This window comes from Geospiza fortis, unplaced genomic scaffold (genome assembly GCF_000277835.1).
Source record: "Geospiza fortis unplaced genomic scaffold, GeoFor_1.0 scaffold58, whole genome shotgun sequence".
Classification (NCBI taxonomy): domain Eukaryota; kingdom Metazoa; phylum Chordata; class Aves; order Passeriformes; family Thraupidae; genus Geospiza; species Geospiza fortis.
The window spans coordinates 1,336,813-1,357,460 of record NW_005054359.1 but is presented as its reverse complement, the minus strand read 5'-3'; the positions used below and the strand labels follow the sequence as shown (position 1 = coordinate 1,357,460).

The following is a 20,648-nucleotide window of genomic DNA, read 5'->3' as shown; positions in this document are numbered from 1 at the left end:
CTGTCCTTAGGACCCTGTGTCCAGGTTGTCCTTGTATTCAGGACAACCATAAATCAGACTTTGAATAGGAAGCAGGGAATTAGAGGCCAGAGGAAAGAAGTTTACCCAAGTTAATTTTTACACATATTTACATTATAAAAGACAATCTTCCCCAGCAACAACTTAGAGCAGTTGTTTTATTAGGAAGTTTTCATGTTAGTGGCTTAGCAGTCAATGAAGCAGCAGATCTTTTACTATTTCATAATCTTCCCAGCCTCCCACATTCACAGACATATAAACAAATCTTTTCTTATTGGCATTCACAGACATATAAACAAATCTTTTCTTATTGGCATTTTTTCCCTAGGTATTTCTCTGCAGCATTCTTGAATGTATACTCTCTGCCTCTGGAGATACTGATATTTTTTCAGTCTACAAATACATCTGAAATGGTCAATACATAGATTTCCCTCATGCTCCATTCACCGCACTTTTGCAATCTGCAGAATAGCACATCTATTTTTGACAAATCACCATCCAAAAAAGAAAAATTAATTAATGAACAAATCAACCAAAACAAAAAGGACAAATGCCTTGAGGAAGTTTCAACCCAAAACCAAGAACCTGAAACTGTGATCTACAATTCACATTTTTCTGCAAGTATTGACAAGGGTGAAACAAGCTTTGTTACTGCAATTAAGCTGGAGAATTAAAAAACATATTACCATTACAAAAAATTCTGTATGAGAGCATCACAAAGAAAAGACACATTAGAGGAAAATCTCTTCTGGGCGCACATACACCAGAGTTAAGCCTGACATTTATGACAGCATCACAGAGGTCTTTCACAAAAAATGCTTTGTTACTTTGATAAAACAAAACATACCTGTGTTCTGTAAGCAGCTCCAAGGTTAAAACCCAAAACAAAAAACAAACCCACAAGTAAATTTTAAAGAAAAGAAAATAAAAATGTGTGGGAAGAACAATTTTTGTCTCTTTATACTATTTTCAATGACAATACTAGAACTTTACAGTTAGTAATAAATTAAGCATCAAAGTAGAGATAATTCTGATATTTTTGGGTCTAATTATTTCCTTTTTATGGACAAGAAAACTAAAAGATAAAGATATATATTTTTAAGTTAAAACTAATGATCAAAGCCAAAAAAATCCATTTTGTTATCTGGATTAGCACTCAACATTCCTACTTCCTGCCACTTTGGATTTAAAATCCTCAGCATGCAGTTGCAAAACAATACAACTCTCATACATGCAACATGAGTGTTTGGGCCTCAAAACTGCAGATCTGTTGAGCATTTGCACATAAATTATCCTCTTTTTCTACATTTTTGATTTTAGTATTGTTGCTGTTACTGTTTATTTTCTTGTCTCATTGCTGTTTCCAGTAAATCATTTTTCTCTCAGCCTGTGATCTCTGCTTTTTTGTGCCTCTCAATGGAAGGGGAAGGGAGTGGCTTGTGGTTCTCTCATTAGTGGGAGTACTTCATTGGGGAATACCATTTTTAAACTACTGCATTGAGGAAAAAGACAAGCTTAACTACACATACACCAGAGACAGGCTTTATACTGTCATCATGCAGAAAGCAGATGCCCCAATCACTGGAAATATTCCCTGAAATAGTCAGAGGTTAAGAAAAGAACTGGGAAGAAAAACCAATCATCATCATCTTTCTTCAATCCACAGTGAAACAGTATTTCTTTGTCTGCCTGAAGTCCTGATTCTCTCTCCACTCCTTCTCTACATTCCTCCCAAACTCTAACAGGATATAAAAAGCACAGAATAGAGCTTCCAAGCTAGGAAACACTATGTAGACATGATCCTTCAAAGCATAGAAAGAGATGATTAAGTAGCATATAGCAGTATGCAAGAAACAAACATCATGAAGTAATCAAACAGAAAATGGCTATATTATTCCTTATTAGATGTGAGACCTGAAGAACATCTAATTAAACAATCAAGCAGCAGCTCTGAAATAAAAATCATTACTTTTGCATATGATGCATGGCAGTAGTGGTGCAGTGATTACCTGAAATCTTCTCCCTGTCAGTAGCATAAGACTCAAACAGTGATTTGAGAAATTTAAAAACATCCATTCAGGGCTGTTTAACAAAATGACCTAAATACATCCTCTAGCTCAGAAGTCTATATGCAACAGACATTAGGAAGCTTGGGTAACTACTTGTCCTCCTCTGCCTTGCTGTTACACTATTCTGTCTCTGAAAACCTGCCACTGGCCTCTCAGAGAAATAACGTGGAGCTTGAGGAACCACCTTTTGCTGGACTCAGAAGAGCTGTTGTCAGGTTAAGAAGTTTCATACCACACATGCATGCATATTTACTTCAGCAGATCCTGAAGTATTCCAGAGAAAAAGTTACTCCTTATATTTTCTAACTTGCAGGAGCTTGTGTCCGATACCGTAAGTGCTAACTAAGCTTTATACTGAGCTTAGCACTTGGTATACTAAGCACATAACCAAGCCCTATTTAAGGCACAAACGACAACAGTAATGAGTTCCTGAACAAAAGAAAGAAAGAAAAGCATCTTACTGAGGATCTCCAGCATAACTGAGTTGAGCAGGTCGTATCCCAAAGTGCACAATAATAGGGAAAGTAATTACATCAGGATTGAATTGTTCGCGGTCTAGTTGATCAATACGAACTGAGCTGGGCTTCTAGGAGAAAAAAAAAAACAAAATACAACTAAATTGACAGCAGCTCCATGGAAAATTTACTGCCTCAAGCCCACACTATCCAGGAAACATGAAGCAACAACACTCCAAACATTAATCTCCAAGATCCACATTAAACTAATCATTAATACTATTATAAACATTTGGCAACAACAATAACTGACACAAAGCTAATTGACCTAACACTTAAAGAAAAAAAAACAAAAAGGCCTTTTAATTTTAAACATCCAGAAACTTACTTTTACTATTTCCAAGAACTTAAAACAACTTTCTCTGGTCAAGCATCACACCAGAAATAAAAATTAGGATTAGCATTGTGGTGTCCAAAAACCCACATGCCTGAGCAGTTTGCTAAGATCAGTTTACCTCTCTAATTTTAGTTCATGATTTCCCAAAGCAAATAAAGGTATTATTAGATCCATTCAATCACACAGACTAAACAGCATCAAAAAAAATCTGTCACACTACTCTCAGAAAAAGGCTCCTAGGCTGATGTGTACAAGGAGGAATATAGTCTTGTATAATGAGGAGACTTTTGCCCTTTTAACAGTTCAAAACAGAAGTTCTTTTCATTGCTAAAAAGGACAGTGCAAAAGAAGGCAACTTCTGCTTCAGCTCTCTGAACACCAAGAGTAAGTAATTGCTCGCCACTGTAGCAGACATGCTGCTCACAGAGCTTTTGATCACTTACCCAGCATATTTAAAAACTCAGCTGAAGGTGCACAGTTTGTCTCCAAGTAAACAACTTCTCCATTACCTGTCAAGCTGCTTTGTAACGTGCCTGCTTTCTCCCCCCTTTGCTGGATGAGGCCAATATATTTTGCTTGTCTTAGGTTTCAGAAAAAGGGCATTACTTCTAGTTACCTGCATCTCAGAACTTCTCATTTAGCACGGTAAAGATGCACTCAAAGATGAATTTCGGTGTTACAGAAACAGCTCTCACCATTCTCTTCACAAAACAATAAAAACTGTGTCAAGAACAAAGCTTTTACCCTCCAAACCACCTTGGTAGAACTGTTCACAGGAATAATTTTCTGCACGGAAAAGCAAAGTCAATTCTATATATGGCACCTATTCTAAAAAAAAAAAAACCTTACTTAAAAGCTTGGCTTTCAGATAAAGAAATATTTTCCAAGGGAAAATGCTTATCAGCTTCCCTTTAGACAAGATGACTGAGCATAAATTCACATCTCTCCAGCCAAAAAAAAAAAATCAGAGGAAAAAAATATTTATGTTGGTTAATAGTTAACCTACTTAAATTAGTTAGTTAAAGCTGATGGTTTCAGAAAAAAAAAAAAAAAGAGAGAAAAAGGTCTTCCCCACAGCACTTCTTATATAAAGGATTAGAACAAAAAAAGCCCTAAAGAAAATAATGGGCAAGATTTGTACCAGACAGAATGTTGTCCTCTAAACAAGAGCTTAAAAGTCCTGATTTTTAAGGATTAGGTTAAGTTTATTTTTAGGGGGTTGTTTTTCGTTTTTTTGGAGACTGCACAAAACCAGCTTGAGAAGTTTTTGTCTCCTCATTAGCTGTTTGTTGGTTATTCCTACTCTTAATATTAAATTGAGGAAATTCTCCCAACTCTGTACCCCTTAAAAAAAAAAAAAGCCTTGTACACCACTCCTTTGAGAACCAGGTCAGCAAAATATAATTAACAGAATATTAAACAATAATTGTATTCAACATACCAATTATACTCAATGCAATTAAAAAAATATAGACACAATTTAGATACTTCAACAGAGGCAATGAAATACTCATAAGTGCAAAAAGCACATCCTTCACTATGCATGTAGCAGGGTCTGTGTTAAATGTGTGACCTCAGGACTACTCAAAACCAGATTCCTCTTCATTTCCATGACAGTGCCTTGCAGTTGTCAATCAGTTACACAGCTGTTCACAGACAGCTGACAGCAACCAGGACAAAAGAACTTCTCCAAGACCTAATCACAACTGCTCCCTCACTGACAGCTATGAGAGGGGTGTAGCTGGGTTATGCTTTTTTATTTCATCATGAACACCAGCCTCCTCTCCTGTGCCCTTTCTGAAGGTTAAATGAACAAACAGCAACATACAGAAACATCGAGTATAAATTGCACACCAGCAGACAGGATGCAAGCAAATTAGATGTTATTCTTCTAGAGCTTTATCCCTGTGCTCTTTTAAAAGTGCTTTGATAGACTATCCAATAATCACAACCTTGCCTTTAAAGTCACATCAAAACCAAAGAAATTCCAACAGAACAGAGGCCTGTTATTTTTGTTTCCTACTCCAAATCTCATCAATCAAGGCTCTGCTGACATTAGAACAAAACATGAAATAGCATGCAGATGCAGTACAGAAGTATATTAATATATACATATATCTACATAGTAGTGAGAAAACCATCAATATTTTAGGAAGAGTGAAGTGTGAAAGATGACTAAAATTTGTGAACTTCTAAATCTATTCCAACACAAAGTTTCATTGAACTAATGAAACAGCATAAATAAGCAAAATAATTTTAAATAATGCTGAAATACTGTTAGTTAAGTGGGATTCATATCCTATTATAAGTTTTTTCCCTTCTCTACATTGCACATATGTACACCTCACACTGAAAAAAAAAAAAAACACACACATAAAACCTAGATTTGATCACAAGAGGAATTATTATTTCTGAAGAAATGCTGTGCAACAAAACAAAATTCAATGTTTTTACTTTGTTGTTTCAAGTGGATGGAATTGAATTGAAGAGCTGTCATTTTCTAAAACAGTTTCATATTGTCTCTCCAACAGAACTGTTTTATCTTCTAATGCTGTAAAATGCAGGTAATAGTTTCATACTCTGTTTTTCACTTACATTCATAATCAGTCCAGTATGCTGCAATGTACAGGAAAAATCCACAAACTAAGAAGAATGTCATTGCAATCTTGAGAGAAAAGACACGTTCTAGTGATGCCATTATAACATGACATTTCAAAGCGCTACAGATTTCTTTTATGCTTACACATTTTGATGTCCACACGTCTTTAAAGACGCTGCCTTGTAGAATGCAAGATTTGCCAGTAAAAAATCATACAGGACCTCAGAATTAACACCACAGCTCACAAATCACACTGCTTTGTACATACAGACACTTTGAGTTCTGTGACACAAGCAAGGAACACATATGCGTTCCTCCATGCTAAACAAAAAAGGGAGTTTCCAGCTAGCTGAAATCAGCATATCTTCAGCAAAATAACTGAAGTTATGTCAGTGCATAGCATTCAGACACTGACAACTTGCGGACAGGCTTGTACATTGTATCAAAGAAATCAAAGGCAAGTTAAGGCTATTCAGGTTTTCTAACAATTTCTATTATGGGATTCTGGTTTAGCAACCATTTAAGGCAGCTGAGGTAGATTTTTCCATAGTGAGAGTTCACGTGTATTTTTGTATCTCATGTTTCCAGAAACAGCCTAATTTTCTTGTTGTTTCAAAAGTTTTACTTCACTTAGAATGAAATCAGGGGGAAAATAATCTGACCCAAGTTATTATTAGCTTATTAAGTAGTTTACTAATGTCATGATGCCATACTTAAAAATGTGAACTGGAAAAATGTATTTAGCATGTCATCCTGGCTGAAGTTTGGGGACAGGTTTTTCAGTTGAAAAACTAGATTCCTTCTCAGGCATGGTACCAAGTTACACTTTTTCTTCAGAAACTAAGAATTTGTGCTATGAGCAAAGGAGGAGAACGAAGTCAGAAAAAGAAAGGTATTACTACTGACAAAGCTGCGTCAGTCTCAATATTAGGTCCAAAATATGCCTCTAAGATACTCTTTTGCAAACTATACAAATACAATCCTGCAGTTTTTTAGTGGACATTCATCTATTCTTGTGACCCACATTTCTTAAAAGAATAATGGGCTGAATTCACATACACGCCGGAGTTGAAAGGAGCTGTGTTCAGAAAAGAAATGCTTTAAAATACCAATTGTTCCAAAAATAATAAGGCCACAGGGGTTTCAAACTAGGTACTGAAAATTATTACATGCATTAATTAACGTACACAAAGTTCCTCAGTGTGAATGAGAGCAGCACAGAAACAACGTGGAAAAAACTACATGGGCAGAAAACACCTTTTCCATATTCAAGCCAATGTTTGGACAGCACACATTAAACAGAGCGGTCAATAAAGGGTCAAAAGAGGAAGAGGAAAGTAAATAGCAAATAGTTACTATTTCTCTGGTGCTGTGTCTGGGAAAAGAGAATGAGATCATGCACCTAAAGACTGTCTGAGAAAACAGGAAAGTTTCACACACATAAAATATAGCTCTTCCTTTTAGCATGCACATTGAAACAGCGCCCATCTGAAAATACACCCTTTAGTACAGCAGCAGAGGGGACAATTCAGGGTTGGAACCAGTCAATAAATTGTTCTTATTGCAATCTGCAACTGCCACTGGTCACCTTTTCCTGCTCTATTTTAGCCTGTAACAAACTCTCTGAAAGAAGACATGTACATATCACTGGATTGTTCAAAAAACCAAAAAATTATTTATTTGTTCTACCATGCCAGGGCTGGTAACGATCATCCCTTTGCATTCTTCTGCATATTTCTGCCATTCCAGTTCTTCCCACTGAAGCATGTTAGCAATCTCCTCTTCAGGCACCAGAGCTTTACTGCATCGTAACAAGTAGAGAAGAATCTGATGCATTGAGAGTACTTCTTTTCCTCCATCTTAAAACCATAAATAAAAAAGCACATTTTAGAGATTCATTCCTAAAGCATAAGCATAAAAGAAAATATGCAGAACACAAAGCATTTTCATGAACAAAATAAAATGCAAAATGCTTATATGATTTGACAAATATGAAGGCAAATGTTTTACTGATGGAATACTGCTCACACATAAACATAATTGCCAAACTAAAGCAGTAACAGTAATGGTGGCAAGAGTAACAGTTCCATCGTACTGTAAACTTGAAGTTCCTAACTTGCCTAAATAAACTTTAAAATGAGTAAGCAGAACAATCAGAAATGCTGTCCAGTTATACCTTCCTTTTCACAATTTTATCATTCTTTTCACAACAGCAGTTAAAAAGCCTTTAGGTGTTAGGCAGCTTTTTTTAAGTACACTCAAAATTTTACAGGATACTTCTGGATGAATGTAGTAAGCTATCCCTGCACTTTAAACTCATCTGTAGTGCTAGCATGCCATAACTGCAGTAATGAAGACTAAAGAGCCTCATGCTGTCTTCTGTCACTAAATGAATCAAGGGCATGTGAAAATTACTTAATACCTCCGAGTCCCCGGGAAAAATGCACAGCAAAGGCTGCTTGTAATAAAAGAAGACACCATAATCTGCCTGGCTTCAGGTAGCCAGGTATAGATGTGAATATGCAAACAGGGAAGGTGAGTGATGGTTCTGACAAATCACCACTCAGTGATCACTCATATCACTGACTATTCAAATCCAGTAAGTCTGCTCATGTCAGTAAAGTCACTGCATGTTCCCACACTGCTTCAATTTTGACATATATCTCTCTAATTCCCTCCTTTAATAACAGTGCTAATTTGCAGGTATGGAAGAATCTTTGAGTTTCAGCCCCACAGAACACAAATGCTGATTTCCCTCCCTCAAGGAGCAGACACAATCTATTCCAGCCACTATGTTCTCTCTATCACTACACCCACAAAAGAGAAACGGTGACAAACCAGGAGTAAAACCTTAGAGCAATATGGGGGATGACACCACAGCACAAGGAGTGTGATCCCAGGCACGATGGAAAAGCCTTGCAGAGCTGCTGCACAACAGCACACTGGGTAAGATGATGTCCTCTACAAGGTACGTGAGGAACCAAGGCGCTCTCTTACTTCTGCTGGGACTACAGCACTACTGTATGGACATGATGACGGGCAATGGTGTAACTTGGCCTCTCAGAACAGCTAACTCACCCAAACTCCAAGATGGAATCTTAAGTGGGCAAAATACACCCCAAACCTCACTGGAAACAGAAAATACTTCTAAATAGCTACAGGAACAGATTTTTAAATGTGTAAAGTTTCCCTTCAAATTAAAGAGGGACTCCACTTCCAAGACTGTTCTTTGTCAACAACTGGATTATACTCTTATGCAAGAGTAGCCCCCATCCACCAACCACTACAATATATAAGTGTATTCTTACCCATGGAAGATTATATACAGGTTGCTATAGATGGCTGTGCCAAGTGAAAGTCAGAGACTCTTTCTAAATCAGAATATGCAGTACTTGGGACCTCAAATGTGTTTTTTCTAGGATTTTCTTCTCTGAATATATTTATCATCATAAAAACCTATGAAAATGAATACAATACAGCAACTGTTCTGCATGCTGTGCATCTCAGTAAACCAGATATGACTAGGTCAGAGCTACTCCAAGGCCTGTCTCTAAGTAAATCCACATAGAAAACCTGACATCCCAAACCTCATTATTTTTGGACAATGTTAGAAACTAAGAAAGAAAAAGTAAAAGGGATGGGAAATCAGCAATTCATTCCTATCTTTAAAGAGAGAGCTGATGGATGTGTGGAGATCTGATGCACCAACATCTTCTTTGATTAGACTTAGGAAGTGTTCTGCAAACATACCTGAAGGAAATAGATTCCCAGTCTCTGAAAATTAAAAATCTTCAAGGATACTTCAAAAAATAATCAAGAAAAAATGAAAGCTTGATTAAAAAAAAAACTGTCAAAAAAGATGCTAAAAGGCAACTATATATGCAGAAATATCAGGAAAAAGACATTTTTTACAAAGAGTTAGAAGGCTGGGGACCTTAAAGAAAAAGCAGCACACATACACAGGAATACATATTACAGAGACTTATCTCTCCCTATCAGTAAACAACCCAACAGCACAGAAAGCGCTAACTTCTAATCTAAAACTAAAAAAAAATACATCGGAATATAAAAACCCTGAACAGGAAAGCACCCTCAAGCTACACAAACTAGGCAGGACAAACTTGTTCTCATTTTGTGATGAGGTCAAGTTAATCAGCCACATGTGGCTTGATGGCGTATTTCGTAAATTGCTTCAGCAAAACCAAATCAATGTTTGCTGGCAAGCCTCAGAGCTTTGCTTCTGATTGAGTACTGTGTATCCAGGAAGGAACAACAATTAGAAATAGTCATCTAGCCATCAGTACTCTCCACAGTAACAAGCCAAAACTCATTGTGCACCAGCTATAATTAATATCCCAATAAAATTTCAAAGCCCAGACCAGAAAGCACCTCCAGGTCACAGCCCTCTTGATGAACGTTGTTCCTTATTTCATCTGCACCCTAAATACCACAGCTGAAACACATCCTTCTGTCCACACAACCCTCCTGGAGCAATCACTGGCAGGATCTCAGCAGGACATTTTCAATGGAGTTATGACATTTACATCAACTGAAAGTCTGTCCTGGCGTCTTAGGACGTGTTACGTAAGCCATTCCCTCAAAATGAGCGCAATGCTCCACATTGTCCTTGGCTGGCAGGCCAGGGTTGAACTGCATTGGAATGATGGCTTTTGTCTTTCACTGTTTGCTACAAGGACTAAGCTTGCATTAGGATAAAGAAACTATCAGAAAACAAGTGCTCAGGGGTGTCAATGGTGCTGACCCTTGCTCATCAAGAATTGTAATCCAACCACATGGTACCCTGAAGAGCTGGGGCCACATGAAATGTGCAAGATTAGATAACAGCACTCCTCAAATGTCACAGCTCCATCACAGAGCACACCAAGGAGGACCCAGTACTGCCTAAAATGACTACAGACACAAAAGCTGGAAGCAAGACTTAGCCTGTCCATCTGAATTCCAGTTCTGAGCAAACCATCCACACTGCCAGCAAGCACTAAAGACTTCAGGTAGAAGCACCAGATCTCTGCATTGACTGAACTATTTGACTTGCAGTAAAGGTTTTTTTGTGGAGGTTTTTCTTCTGGGGGATAGGGTTGTTTTCTGTTTTGTTTTTGGTTATTTTATATGATTTTTAGATCTGATTAGTATAAAGCTATATAATACAAAGGTTACCTGGGAGAAATCTCACAAACCGCGGCATGAAGTGGTATCTGGGACAGGAAATAGAATCATTTTCAAGTGAAGGACCTTAAATACGAAAAAAATACAGAAAATTTATGAACAGAAATGTATTTGCAAAACGAGAACAGAGGCAACTTGGCTGCAGATAAAATCAATGAATGGTGATTACATTTGATAGGGTTAAAGTTTCAATCCAAAAAGTAACAAAAAAAAAAAGAACAGAGAACCAACTTGTAATGAAAGCTTTCACACAATTTAAAGGAAATCTAAATAATTTAAAAATAATAAGAACCTAACAAAAAACCCACTACTTTTAAATAAAACAGTAAGAGAAAAAGGTTGGTTTATATAATCAATTAATTATTATACTTAAGCCTTACAGGTACAAGCATGAGTTTATCTCCTCCAATTAGTGAGGTGGTTTTTGTTCACCGTAACAACGGGAACATGGAAATTTCCACAGTACTGTTTTGTGAGGTTTTGGTTTTTTTTACTTTCCTATTCATTTTATCAAGCTTTGCAAGAAAATAAAAACTAAACCTGTAAGTACCTGGTGCTAAAAAAAGAATGAACAATCAGAAGCAGTGACAGGAAAGACAATACTGATACTAGAATATATTTAGTATCAAACCAAAGGCTGCACAAAATCTATTAAACCTGTGTGCTCTTTGGCTTAACTACATAAAGTGCAGACTGCAACTCCACAGACAAAGTCAAGTCACCCTACAGATACTGAAATGCAATTCCTCTAATACCCTCATTTCTCTTTTAGACCATCCTCCTTTGTTGCGGTCTTCGCAGAAAGAAGCATTTTCATCTTGTCAAAAGACACAAACATTCAGCTATAATGATAACCTTAACTCTCCACAGCTGTCTGTATGACACTGCTTTCTGAGTTGACAGCAGGAAAATACTGTATGAGCAACTTGTTGTTAGCTTGTAAAATAAGAGAATACTCTACCTGACACCTTGACTTTCAAAATACCATGCACATGATACTCTGTAATATTAAATTTACAGTAATATTTACTGTTTGATTAAATATAAAAGTTCTGGATCAAGGCAGAGATTCAGTTTTATTTGTGAGAATACAGTGACAAGTCAGTGCATTTTCATTGCTACAGCTCACACTACTGAGCTCTAATTTCATCTTCTTGAAGAGTAGATGAAGTTTGTCCCTCTCATGGAAAACAACAGTTACATTGCTATTTTGAGGACCCTCTCAAAGAGAACACTACCTTTAAGATTCCAGTCATACAATTCCAAAATATCTTTGAATAGATATGAAGAGAACAGTTCAAGGCCTCTCACACAAAAATTCTGGAGAAACAAAAAAACAGAATAAAACTATAAATATATAATACTGTAATACAAATAATGCCATTCATATATAGTTAAATACAACACAATGAAAAAAAACCAGTGTCTTCATATCTGCCAACCACTAGATACTGGGTTCTGGAAACAGTATTGATATACTTGTGATCATCTAATCTAATGTAGCACAGTGGTCTCTTCAAGAAAGTATTGTCAAGAAAGAATGGTATAGAACCCTTTTCACTCAATGTCCAAATCAACAGTACAGGCAAAAATTATAAATCTGCAATAATCTGCCAAGCACTAAAACTATTGCCACCTAAGCAAGCTAAGCAGATGACACATTTCTGAGAAATATTCTTTATCATAGTTCACTTTTTCCCACATGTTCATAATAAACATTTATAAGTCACGATCTGTGGTATGATGTGCTATGGATCACTTCCATAGCAAGTATGAGTACAACACAAATTAAAGATTATTACCTAAATAGCCAACAGAAGAAAAAGAAAAAAGATGAAATGGGGAAAAAACCCCCAAAACCAGATTCTATTCATCAAGTGAAGAAGTGGCTCCTTCAGCAGACGAACATATAAACTTTCGTGACCAAACAGAATCAGGCCAGATTGATATAAATTGCGCATGTATGATATCGGCCATAAATTCCAAACTCAACACCACAATCTCTTTCAAAAATCATGAGTAAAGATAGTCTGCAAATAATGCTGTAACCATTTACCCAGAAGCCCTCCCAAATGGTAACTTCCCTATTTTGCTTGGTGGCCATTTGTTGTTTCAGTTCAAGATCTGCAGACAACACAGTACATTCATTATCAAGAAATTAATTGCTTTGATCACATTATTCTTTCTGAGGCTTTTCAGGACTGTTGCACAAATTTAGATGCCACTGAGCAACAGAAAAGGAGATAACTAGAAAGAAAAATATAAATATATATGACTAAATTAAATACTGATCCAATCTTCGTAGTTAATATGCAGGGGTGCTTCTGTACCTATACACACTGTTCCACTGCAGCAACTTACTTCACAAACTGGCTCCACCAGGCATTAATTAGTAATAAAAAACCCCTCCACAAACAGATTATGAACTCAATGCACTTTGTTTGTATCCACAGGAAATTTGTTTTGGCAACAGCTTATATTAAGTACTGATAAGCAATCTTCAGCACTTCAAACTTCTGATTAAGTTTCAGCTCCGCCATTGTCTTATGCGGTCCTGGCAAAGGAGTACCTCCACATGCCTTATTTTTGTCAGATGTAAGAGAAGGGTAATGCCTACTTCAATTTACAGATATTGCATATAACTTGAAAGGAACCTATGATATAAGCACTTATTGTTTGATTTTAATTGTTTTAATTTAAGGTAGTTGGATTTATGCTAATACCTATAAATTCAAGTTCTGTTTGTCACTCGCTCAGAACAGAGACAGTCTCTTAAGATCTCACAAGGTGGGACACTAAAGAGTTTAATCCATGAAACATACCAACAACTCATAACCTACTCTGACTTTTAGACTAATTTTCCATCTTACCTCAGGCATCATCTCCTCAATGAAATGAATTGTATAGTCAATGTTAAACCTGATTACTTTGCATAGAGGAATCTGGAAGAAAAGAGAAAATTTTCAGCATTAAAAACTATACAGCATCAAATGTATTGTTAACACAATTTTGTATGCAAAGGTACTACTGTCTGCTGAAAAGGGCCCTTACTAAAACAGCTGCTCTGGGGGATCATGCAAAGACAAGAACACAAGCATGTGTAAAGGGAGTACCAGCTCCAGGCTCCACATCAATAATAAAACACAGTGCTGACAGGAGGGATGGTGAAGGAAAGTTAAATAATGCCATCTACTGGAGATGGAATTTTCTTTAGGAGAAAAAGTACACCTGTAAACCTCAGTAAACCTCTATCTTCTTTCAATTGGACATTTGCAAGTGAATTTATTTGTGACACAGCATGTCAGATTGACAGAATGACCTGAAAGCAAGGTGTTTTCAGCACACTGCCAGTTGTGTCAGCTGTACTGTCTTAAAATGCAGTTTTAAGTCAAATGCTATAGCTTAGGAATAAATTGCAGTTTTATACTAAATTCGTGCCATAAATATTCTCAACTTCATCTGACTAGCTAGCAAGACAAACATTTAATTCTTTTTTAAACCTTTTTACAGTCCATAATTTGCTGAAGGTGTTTCATTTTTAATGGGATTTTCTGAGAAAAAAAGCTAAATTCCTAAAAGACTACAAAAATGCCTGATTTTCCCTTACACATCTACAGCTCTTACCATATTTTACTACTCACTGGCCTCAAAGGTATGAAACAATGTTAGAACAATTCCATGATCTGTGAAAGTGAAGCAACCCAAGGTTATTTTTCCTTTATAACCACACAAATATCTGAACAGTGCTGGGGTTGCAATGAAATAAATGTACATCTCTTAAGTGCAATATTCTGCTTGCATCTTCTTACAGACCACTGTCAAACATTAGACTATTTTGTCTACAAAAATCTATTGATATCTACAAAAAATCTATTGATAGATTGATAAATTACAAAACTGCACCAAACAAAACTGCATTTCTTATGATTTGATACAGTATTAAATGTGAATACAAAACCCTCCCAAAACCTTGGAAGCTAAATATACCATTTAGAATCTGAGCAGATGAAAACCTTGCACACTTAAATCAGTGAGACTTAAAAAAAAGCTCAGAGATTGTTTACTTACTTCCTAACACATAATTTAAACTAGAAGCTGAATACTTTAGAGAAGTGACCACAACTAAGATCTCCTTGAACTGGAGTTCCATGTACACAAGCAAATACACATTAAAGGAGCACATGGTTGGTACTATAAAATTGGTTTGGTATTTATAACATGAAAATAATTTTTTCTAAGACTGCACTAACCATTTTCCCTAATACTTGAGCTTCTCAATTATTACTCAGTAATAACAGTAGTAATTCAGTAATAATCCTAATTATGCAAACTTAAGATTACATACTGCAGATATTGATGTTGGTGTTCAGCTCTCTATTTTTACTACCTTTTGCTACCTCCATTTTACCAAATATGTTCTGAAGTGTCCTTCAAAGAGCAGGTTTTATGATGTATGCCAAAATCATCTCATCACATCAAGGGATTCCTTCCAAAGGGCTGTATATCTGTTATTAACAGGAATTGGCACCACAGCGTGGCTTTGTATTCAACTCTGTCAAAAAGAATCATTTGTAGCTGATCACTTCCCCTACCTGGAAGTACATGTAAACATGCATTTTACAGTAAGCTTAACAGCTTCACCAACTACTCATATCAAAGAAGATTTTTCCTTGTTGCCTGTATATTGATGATTTCCATAACTCTCTCCCTTCCTGTCACAGAGTAGACACAAAAATTTTAAACATAAGGGGGTATCTTTATTATTTAATGTGAGTAAAACAAAACTGTTCCTTTTTGCTCACTTGCAAAGTGAAAACATAAAGCCTTGAGAAAAATTTGCCTTGAACCCCAAGGCTGAGTTAATGCTACTGGGTAGCAGTGCTTCCCATTGCCCTGCCAGAGGCTGAACTCCACTCTCTCACTGACTTCTCAACAAGATTCCCTTCTCCTGACCACCAGAAGTGAAGTGTTGTCATATCCATTATGTATGTTCCATCCTGTGTTGACAACCATCCACTGAGTTGTGGCACTGGTGAAGTAGCTAGTAATAGGTATAAAAACCATAGAAACTAACACACACTGAACTTTTTGACAAAACCTTGAAATTACCAAGATAACAAAAAAATCTTCAACTGTACTGAAATTAAGAATCTGCATCTTTTCCATTCATGTTTGGCTAACTCAGCTTATACTGTAAAAGCAAGGCAGTCAGGTACCAATCATGTGCTTTCTTTGTTAGATGTGCTTTCAAAAGACAAAATTAAACACCTGTACATATCTATAACTTTTACTAAAAATTGTAACTTGCTAGATCCTGAAGAAGCTGAACAACTGCTACATCGAGGTATTGGATAGTATTGGATACATCTAGGTAAATTTTAAGAGAGAAAATCCTTTAGAGTGGATCTCTGAAAAAATTCATTTGTCACTTAAAAGGAAAAGCTTTTTTTGTTGTTATTGCTATTTTTTAAACTTTGCCAACTTAGTAAACCCACTCAGCCAATTTAAATCCAATTAGTAGTCTTGAAAAGTTCTTCCATGGTTTAATTCGCTTCCAAACTGTGAAACACATAAAAACATTACTTCGATGCACATCACAGCTTCAGTCACAGTTCAAAGACGCTGCCTACTACAATCAGTCAAGACAAAACCTGAGATTCATTAGCACAACTATCTTTCCCCTGTGCCCAGTGCTGGTAAGATGTTTGTAGCATACATGTATTGTTGTTTGAGAGATGTTTTGCTTCAGGGCAGAACGAGCACCTTCTAAAGAAATACCCTGTATGAAACTTAAAAGTATGCAGCAATGACCATACTTACGTTTGTAAGCGGGGCATGTGCAAACATGGAGAACCCTTCAAAGATATACTCATGGTCATCATACTCAATAACAGTAGGTCTGTCTGTCTTAAGAAAGCAAACAAAACCACCAGGGAGTAAGCAAAAAGCAGTATGACTTTTGACACAGAAAACAAAATCAGAGTTTGAATTATTTATAAAGTACTTACTAAGAAATTTGTGGGAGGTGACACAGTAATTCGGTAGTGGTACAGTCTTCCAGCATTGTTGGTCATGGGACGACATGGTTTAATGGGCTTAAAGAAAGAGATAAGTAGAATTATGTGTAGAGTCAAGGCAAATTTAGATTAAAAGACAGAATAAAGCATTTCTAATAACCATGAAATATGCATTAGGAAAAATTAAATAAAAGCAGGTAGTCATAATTAAGCATTCTGGGAAGGAAGAAAGTGTGGCCTTATTTCCATTTTCACATTAAGAAATATTTTTAAAGCTATTCAAAAGCAAAATGGGGCTTTGTTTTTTCATTTTGCATTTAACTCTCCATCTCTCTTATACACAACAGTTAGCTGTTTACATTCCAGACTGATTTCCTCTCTTATATAAATCTGTTTCAGGAAATGCATTTTAAAAGCTCACAAAGAGGAGCCTGGACATCACATGAGAAGATCTCAAAGTACATCATCAAGATAGACAGGTATCTGCTCATTTGCCTGGGGGAAATCTGAGGCCTGAAGAGAAGGGATTAGTTGATCATCACAGAAGCGGTACTGGTAACACCGCTCTCTTATCTCCCAGGTTGTAATGCTTGACTTTGAGATCCAAAGGCAGCCAGACACCTGTGATTTCATGTTTCCTTCCAGCTTGTTCTGAAGCAGTTCTGTGTAAAGACCTAAACCCCTCAACAGTCAGACAAAACCACTGTTTCATATGCCCTACATACAACTCACTGCAGTTCAGAGGCTACCACCAGCCTGTTTGGAATAATCTGGGAAAAAGAATAAAACCACTGCAGTGAGCAGGGTACTCTTCTGAATTGCAGGACAAAAGCTGGCCTGTGGCAATGACAATACAGCTACACCACTACACTGCTCTGGCAGTAAGGAAGGTGGTTCTTCAGCCCCAAAATAAGCTTCTCACAGCTGTGACAAGGCAGCTGCAAACAAGCTAGTTCAAAAGTAGGCAGTTCCACCTACAGGACACTGTGAAAAGCATTACATCCAAGGAGATTTTGTGAAACCTGGGATTCTCAGATGGCACTGTTCCAGGGAGCAGCTGCCTTCATGCAGCAAGTTTTATATATAGTAGTTTTCTCCTCCTAAATTTTGTTCCTTTTCTGCAAGAACCCTAGATGCAAACATGGGGAAGAATAGATGATCCTGAACTGGAGAAATTTATAGTAAGCTTCAGACCAAAGTGAATTTTCTGAACTCAATTCACAGACATGTTCGTAAGTCCTTAACTGCAGATAAATAAACAATTGTTTCAGTAAATATACGTAAGAAGGCCAACTGAAAAATAAGATTTTTCAAGAAAAAGTATGAAGATAAGCAGTAAAGCCTACGTGCTAAGGCAAGACTGCCTCCTGACAAGCCTTCTGCTTCTTTCAGCAGCAGAATTACTATTTGCTTTTCTTTTAAAGCAATCACTTCACAAAGTGGGCCCCTCACAACACATTCATCCACTTGAAGATAGCAGATCTTTGATCACAATTCTTTTCTATTAACACAATCGTGTTTCAGAAACTTAAAAAAAAGAACCCAAACAATCCTAAAACTAAACACAGGCAAAAGTTTTCTTTATTTCCAGGAGGATTTCATTACCAGTATTGTATTACAAATATGAGGTTATGAAACTAAGTGATTTGAAGCTGCATAAGAGGTTTTTTTCACTCAGCCCATAAATCATGGGAAAACCCCCTCAAATCAACCCAAGTAGGAATATACAGCTGCAAGTTTGTATTCATAATTGCAATCCTTAGAATTACTAATACCTCTTCGCCAGGATAAATGCCATGTCTTATTCCTGTTCGCCGGGCTTTAGCACTGCATTTGCACAGAGGTCCATCATTCATCTGTCAAAAACAAAATAGGATTCTGGTTTTATTGAAAAGTGGTTTTGGAAAAGTATGTTGGTTTTAATACCCTGAGTGCTGATGCTTCTAAAAGCCTGTCATGCTTAGATTAAGTGGATGTTCTTAAGCCAATAAAACCAAAAACACTGTGGACTAATGCACAGCAGCATCAGAACTTCATCACTGTTTCAGAAGCACAAGATGGAAAAACATTCTCAGCAGAATTCTACCACCCTGCTATAATATACCTCTTTTCCATTGCTTCTATACACAAAGAGCATGCCGACTGCCTAAAATAAAATTCAGATCCTAAACATGCATGTGTCAATATTTACATGAATATTTCATATTCAAACAGGTCCACTGAGTTCTCTGATGGAAAAACCCATCCTCAACTAAGCCCTCTGCCATGGAACAAGGCTCTCCTCTAAAATGCAGGCCATTCAAATATTTTACTTGGTACTTTAAAGAACTGATGGGAACACTTCAAATACATCCTGTCAATAGATCAGTAGAAAAGATAAAAGGGGAAAAAATACTCACTAGAGTATTCTGTATGGGTGCATCAAGTGCCTATACCAGAAAGGGCCAATGCAATACATCATAAAGCTGGTGTCCTTCTTTTCACTTTCATGACAAAGATCAATGCAGACTATCAACTACTGCAACAGGCTTAAGCTTTCTGCTCTTACGTTATGCTCATTGCAGAAATCTAACATAAGAAGCCCAGTAACAAACCAGAAAAACAAATTAAGTTCCCAACCCCAGTTTTTAATCAAAGCCTGAATCCAAGAAGTTAAACTTCTTTTAGCCTTGGAGAAAAAAAACCAACCAAACAAACAATAAACTTGCAATGCAATAGAAAAAACAGCAGAACTTTCCATGCTATTACAAGTAATTTGAAAACATAAACAGCATCCACGGTGGGGCTAAATGGCATCATCACACAGCATCCACGGTGGGGCTAAATGGCACCATCGCATGTTAGATACAATGTGAAGATACCACAGGAAGCAAGAATCACAAAACCACTGTCATTGTTAGCTTTAGGCAGCTGGAATAGGGACACAACCTTTAAGTTTTGATGTTAACCTCAGTTTCTTCAGACTGGCACAATGCATATGTGCAAAGGAACATAAGAAGGAGGACACTTCCCTACTCCTTTGGAAACTTAATCACACAATCTTAACAATGGAGTGATGTGACAGCCTGCTGTTCCCACAGTCTTTCCCATACTCCGAGACCCTCGAGGAAAGAACAGGTTTAAAGAAATAAGAGTCATGCTCATAGGCAGAGGCAAACTTTCTCACTGGCTTGTACAGCAACAAGACAGAAGAGAATTAACAAAGCAGTCAACATCTAATTGCTCATCAGTGCTCCAAAACTCAGCATCCAATGAGGCTATTTAAATAATCATCATGTATTTTTGAAAATCTCATCCTTAATTCTTAGAACTGTTCTGCACAAACACAGCCTCTGTTATTTCAAATGCACAGGCCAAAACTGAGAGAGATGTGAAGCACTTGTAAAGCCCAAGACTTGAGAAGCAATCAGATACATATCTATCTTGTCCCTAACAACACTGCTTATAGAAAAAAAAAATGCAGAGATTGCAGAGAGCCATCATGAATTGATGTTAAAATGTTGGTGAGAGATCACAAATTTATATAGGCAATGCCTTCTCTGACCGACACAGCAATGCAAACAAGCACATCACATTTGTAAGGCAAAAGCCACTGTGGTGGTACTGAATTTAACAATTTATTTTCTGGCAACTGTCAGCACTGCTGGAGATTATCCAAATTAACAAACAAGCTTCTCAGATTGAAGGGTTGGGAAGATCCATCCCACAAATCTAGATCCAAGTCAGATGGTGTACCTGTACATGTCAGAGTGCATGGCAATCCTTCCTGTTTTATTTATTGAGAGAAAGCAGATAAATATCTATGAAAACTTCATAAATTGTTTTCAAATAAAATCTACACAGAAGTAGTACAGCACTGACAGGCTCACCATGATTGATTTTAGCCTTTTCAAGAAAAATCAAGAGTCA

General features: G+C 36.8%; 1 protein-coding gene across 3 annotated transcripts in view; it reads right to left on the bottom strand.

Annotated features, from left to right (window-relative positions):
* The window catches only part of DROSHA (drosha ribonuclease III), a 73,032-nt gene that overhangs the window by 41,355 nt on the left and 11,029 nt on the right, over nt 1-20,648 (bottom strand). For all 3 annotated transcript variants that reach the window (XM_031059287.1, XM_031059286.1, XM_005423854.3), the window contains 8 exons: nt 18,515-18,595; nt 16,731-16,817; nt 16,543-16,629; nt 13,593-13,664; nt 11,961-12,042; nt 10,714-10,788; nt 7,228-7,397; nt 2,549-2,673 (listed from right to left, as the gene is read on the bottom strand). In XM_031059287.1, coding sequence (XP_030915147.1) covers nt 2,549-2,673; nt 7,228-7,397; nt 10,714-10,788; nt 11,961-12,042; nt 13,593-13,664; nt 16,543-16,629; nt 16,731-16,817; nt 18,515-18,595 — 779 coding nt within the window. The remainder of the gene's footprint in view (nt 1-2,548; nt 2,674-7,227; nt 7,398-10,713; nt 10,789-11,960; nt 12,043-13,592; nt 13,665-16,542; nt 16,630-16,730; nt 16,818-18,514; nt 18,596-20,648) is intronic.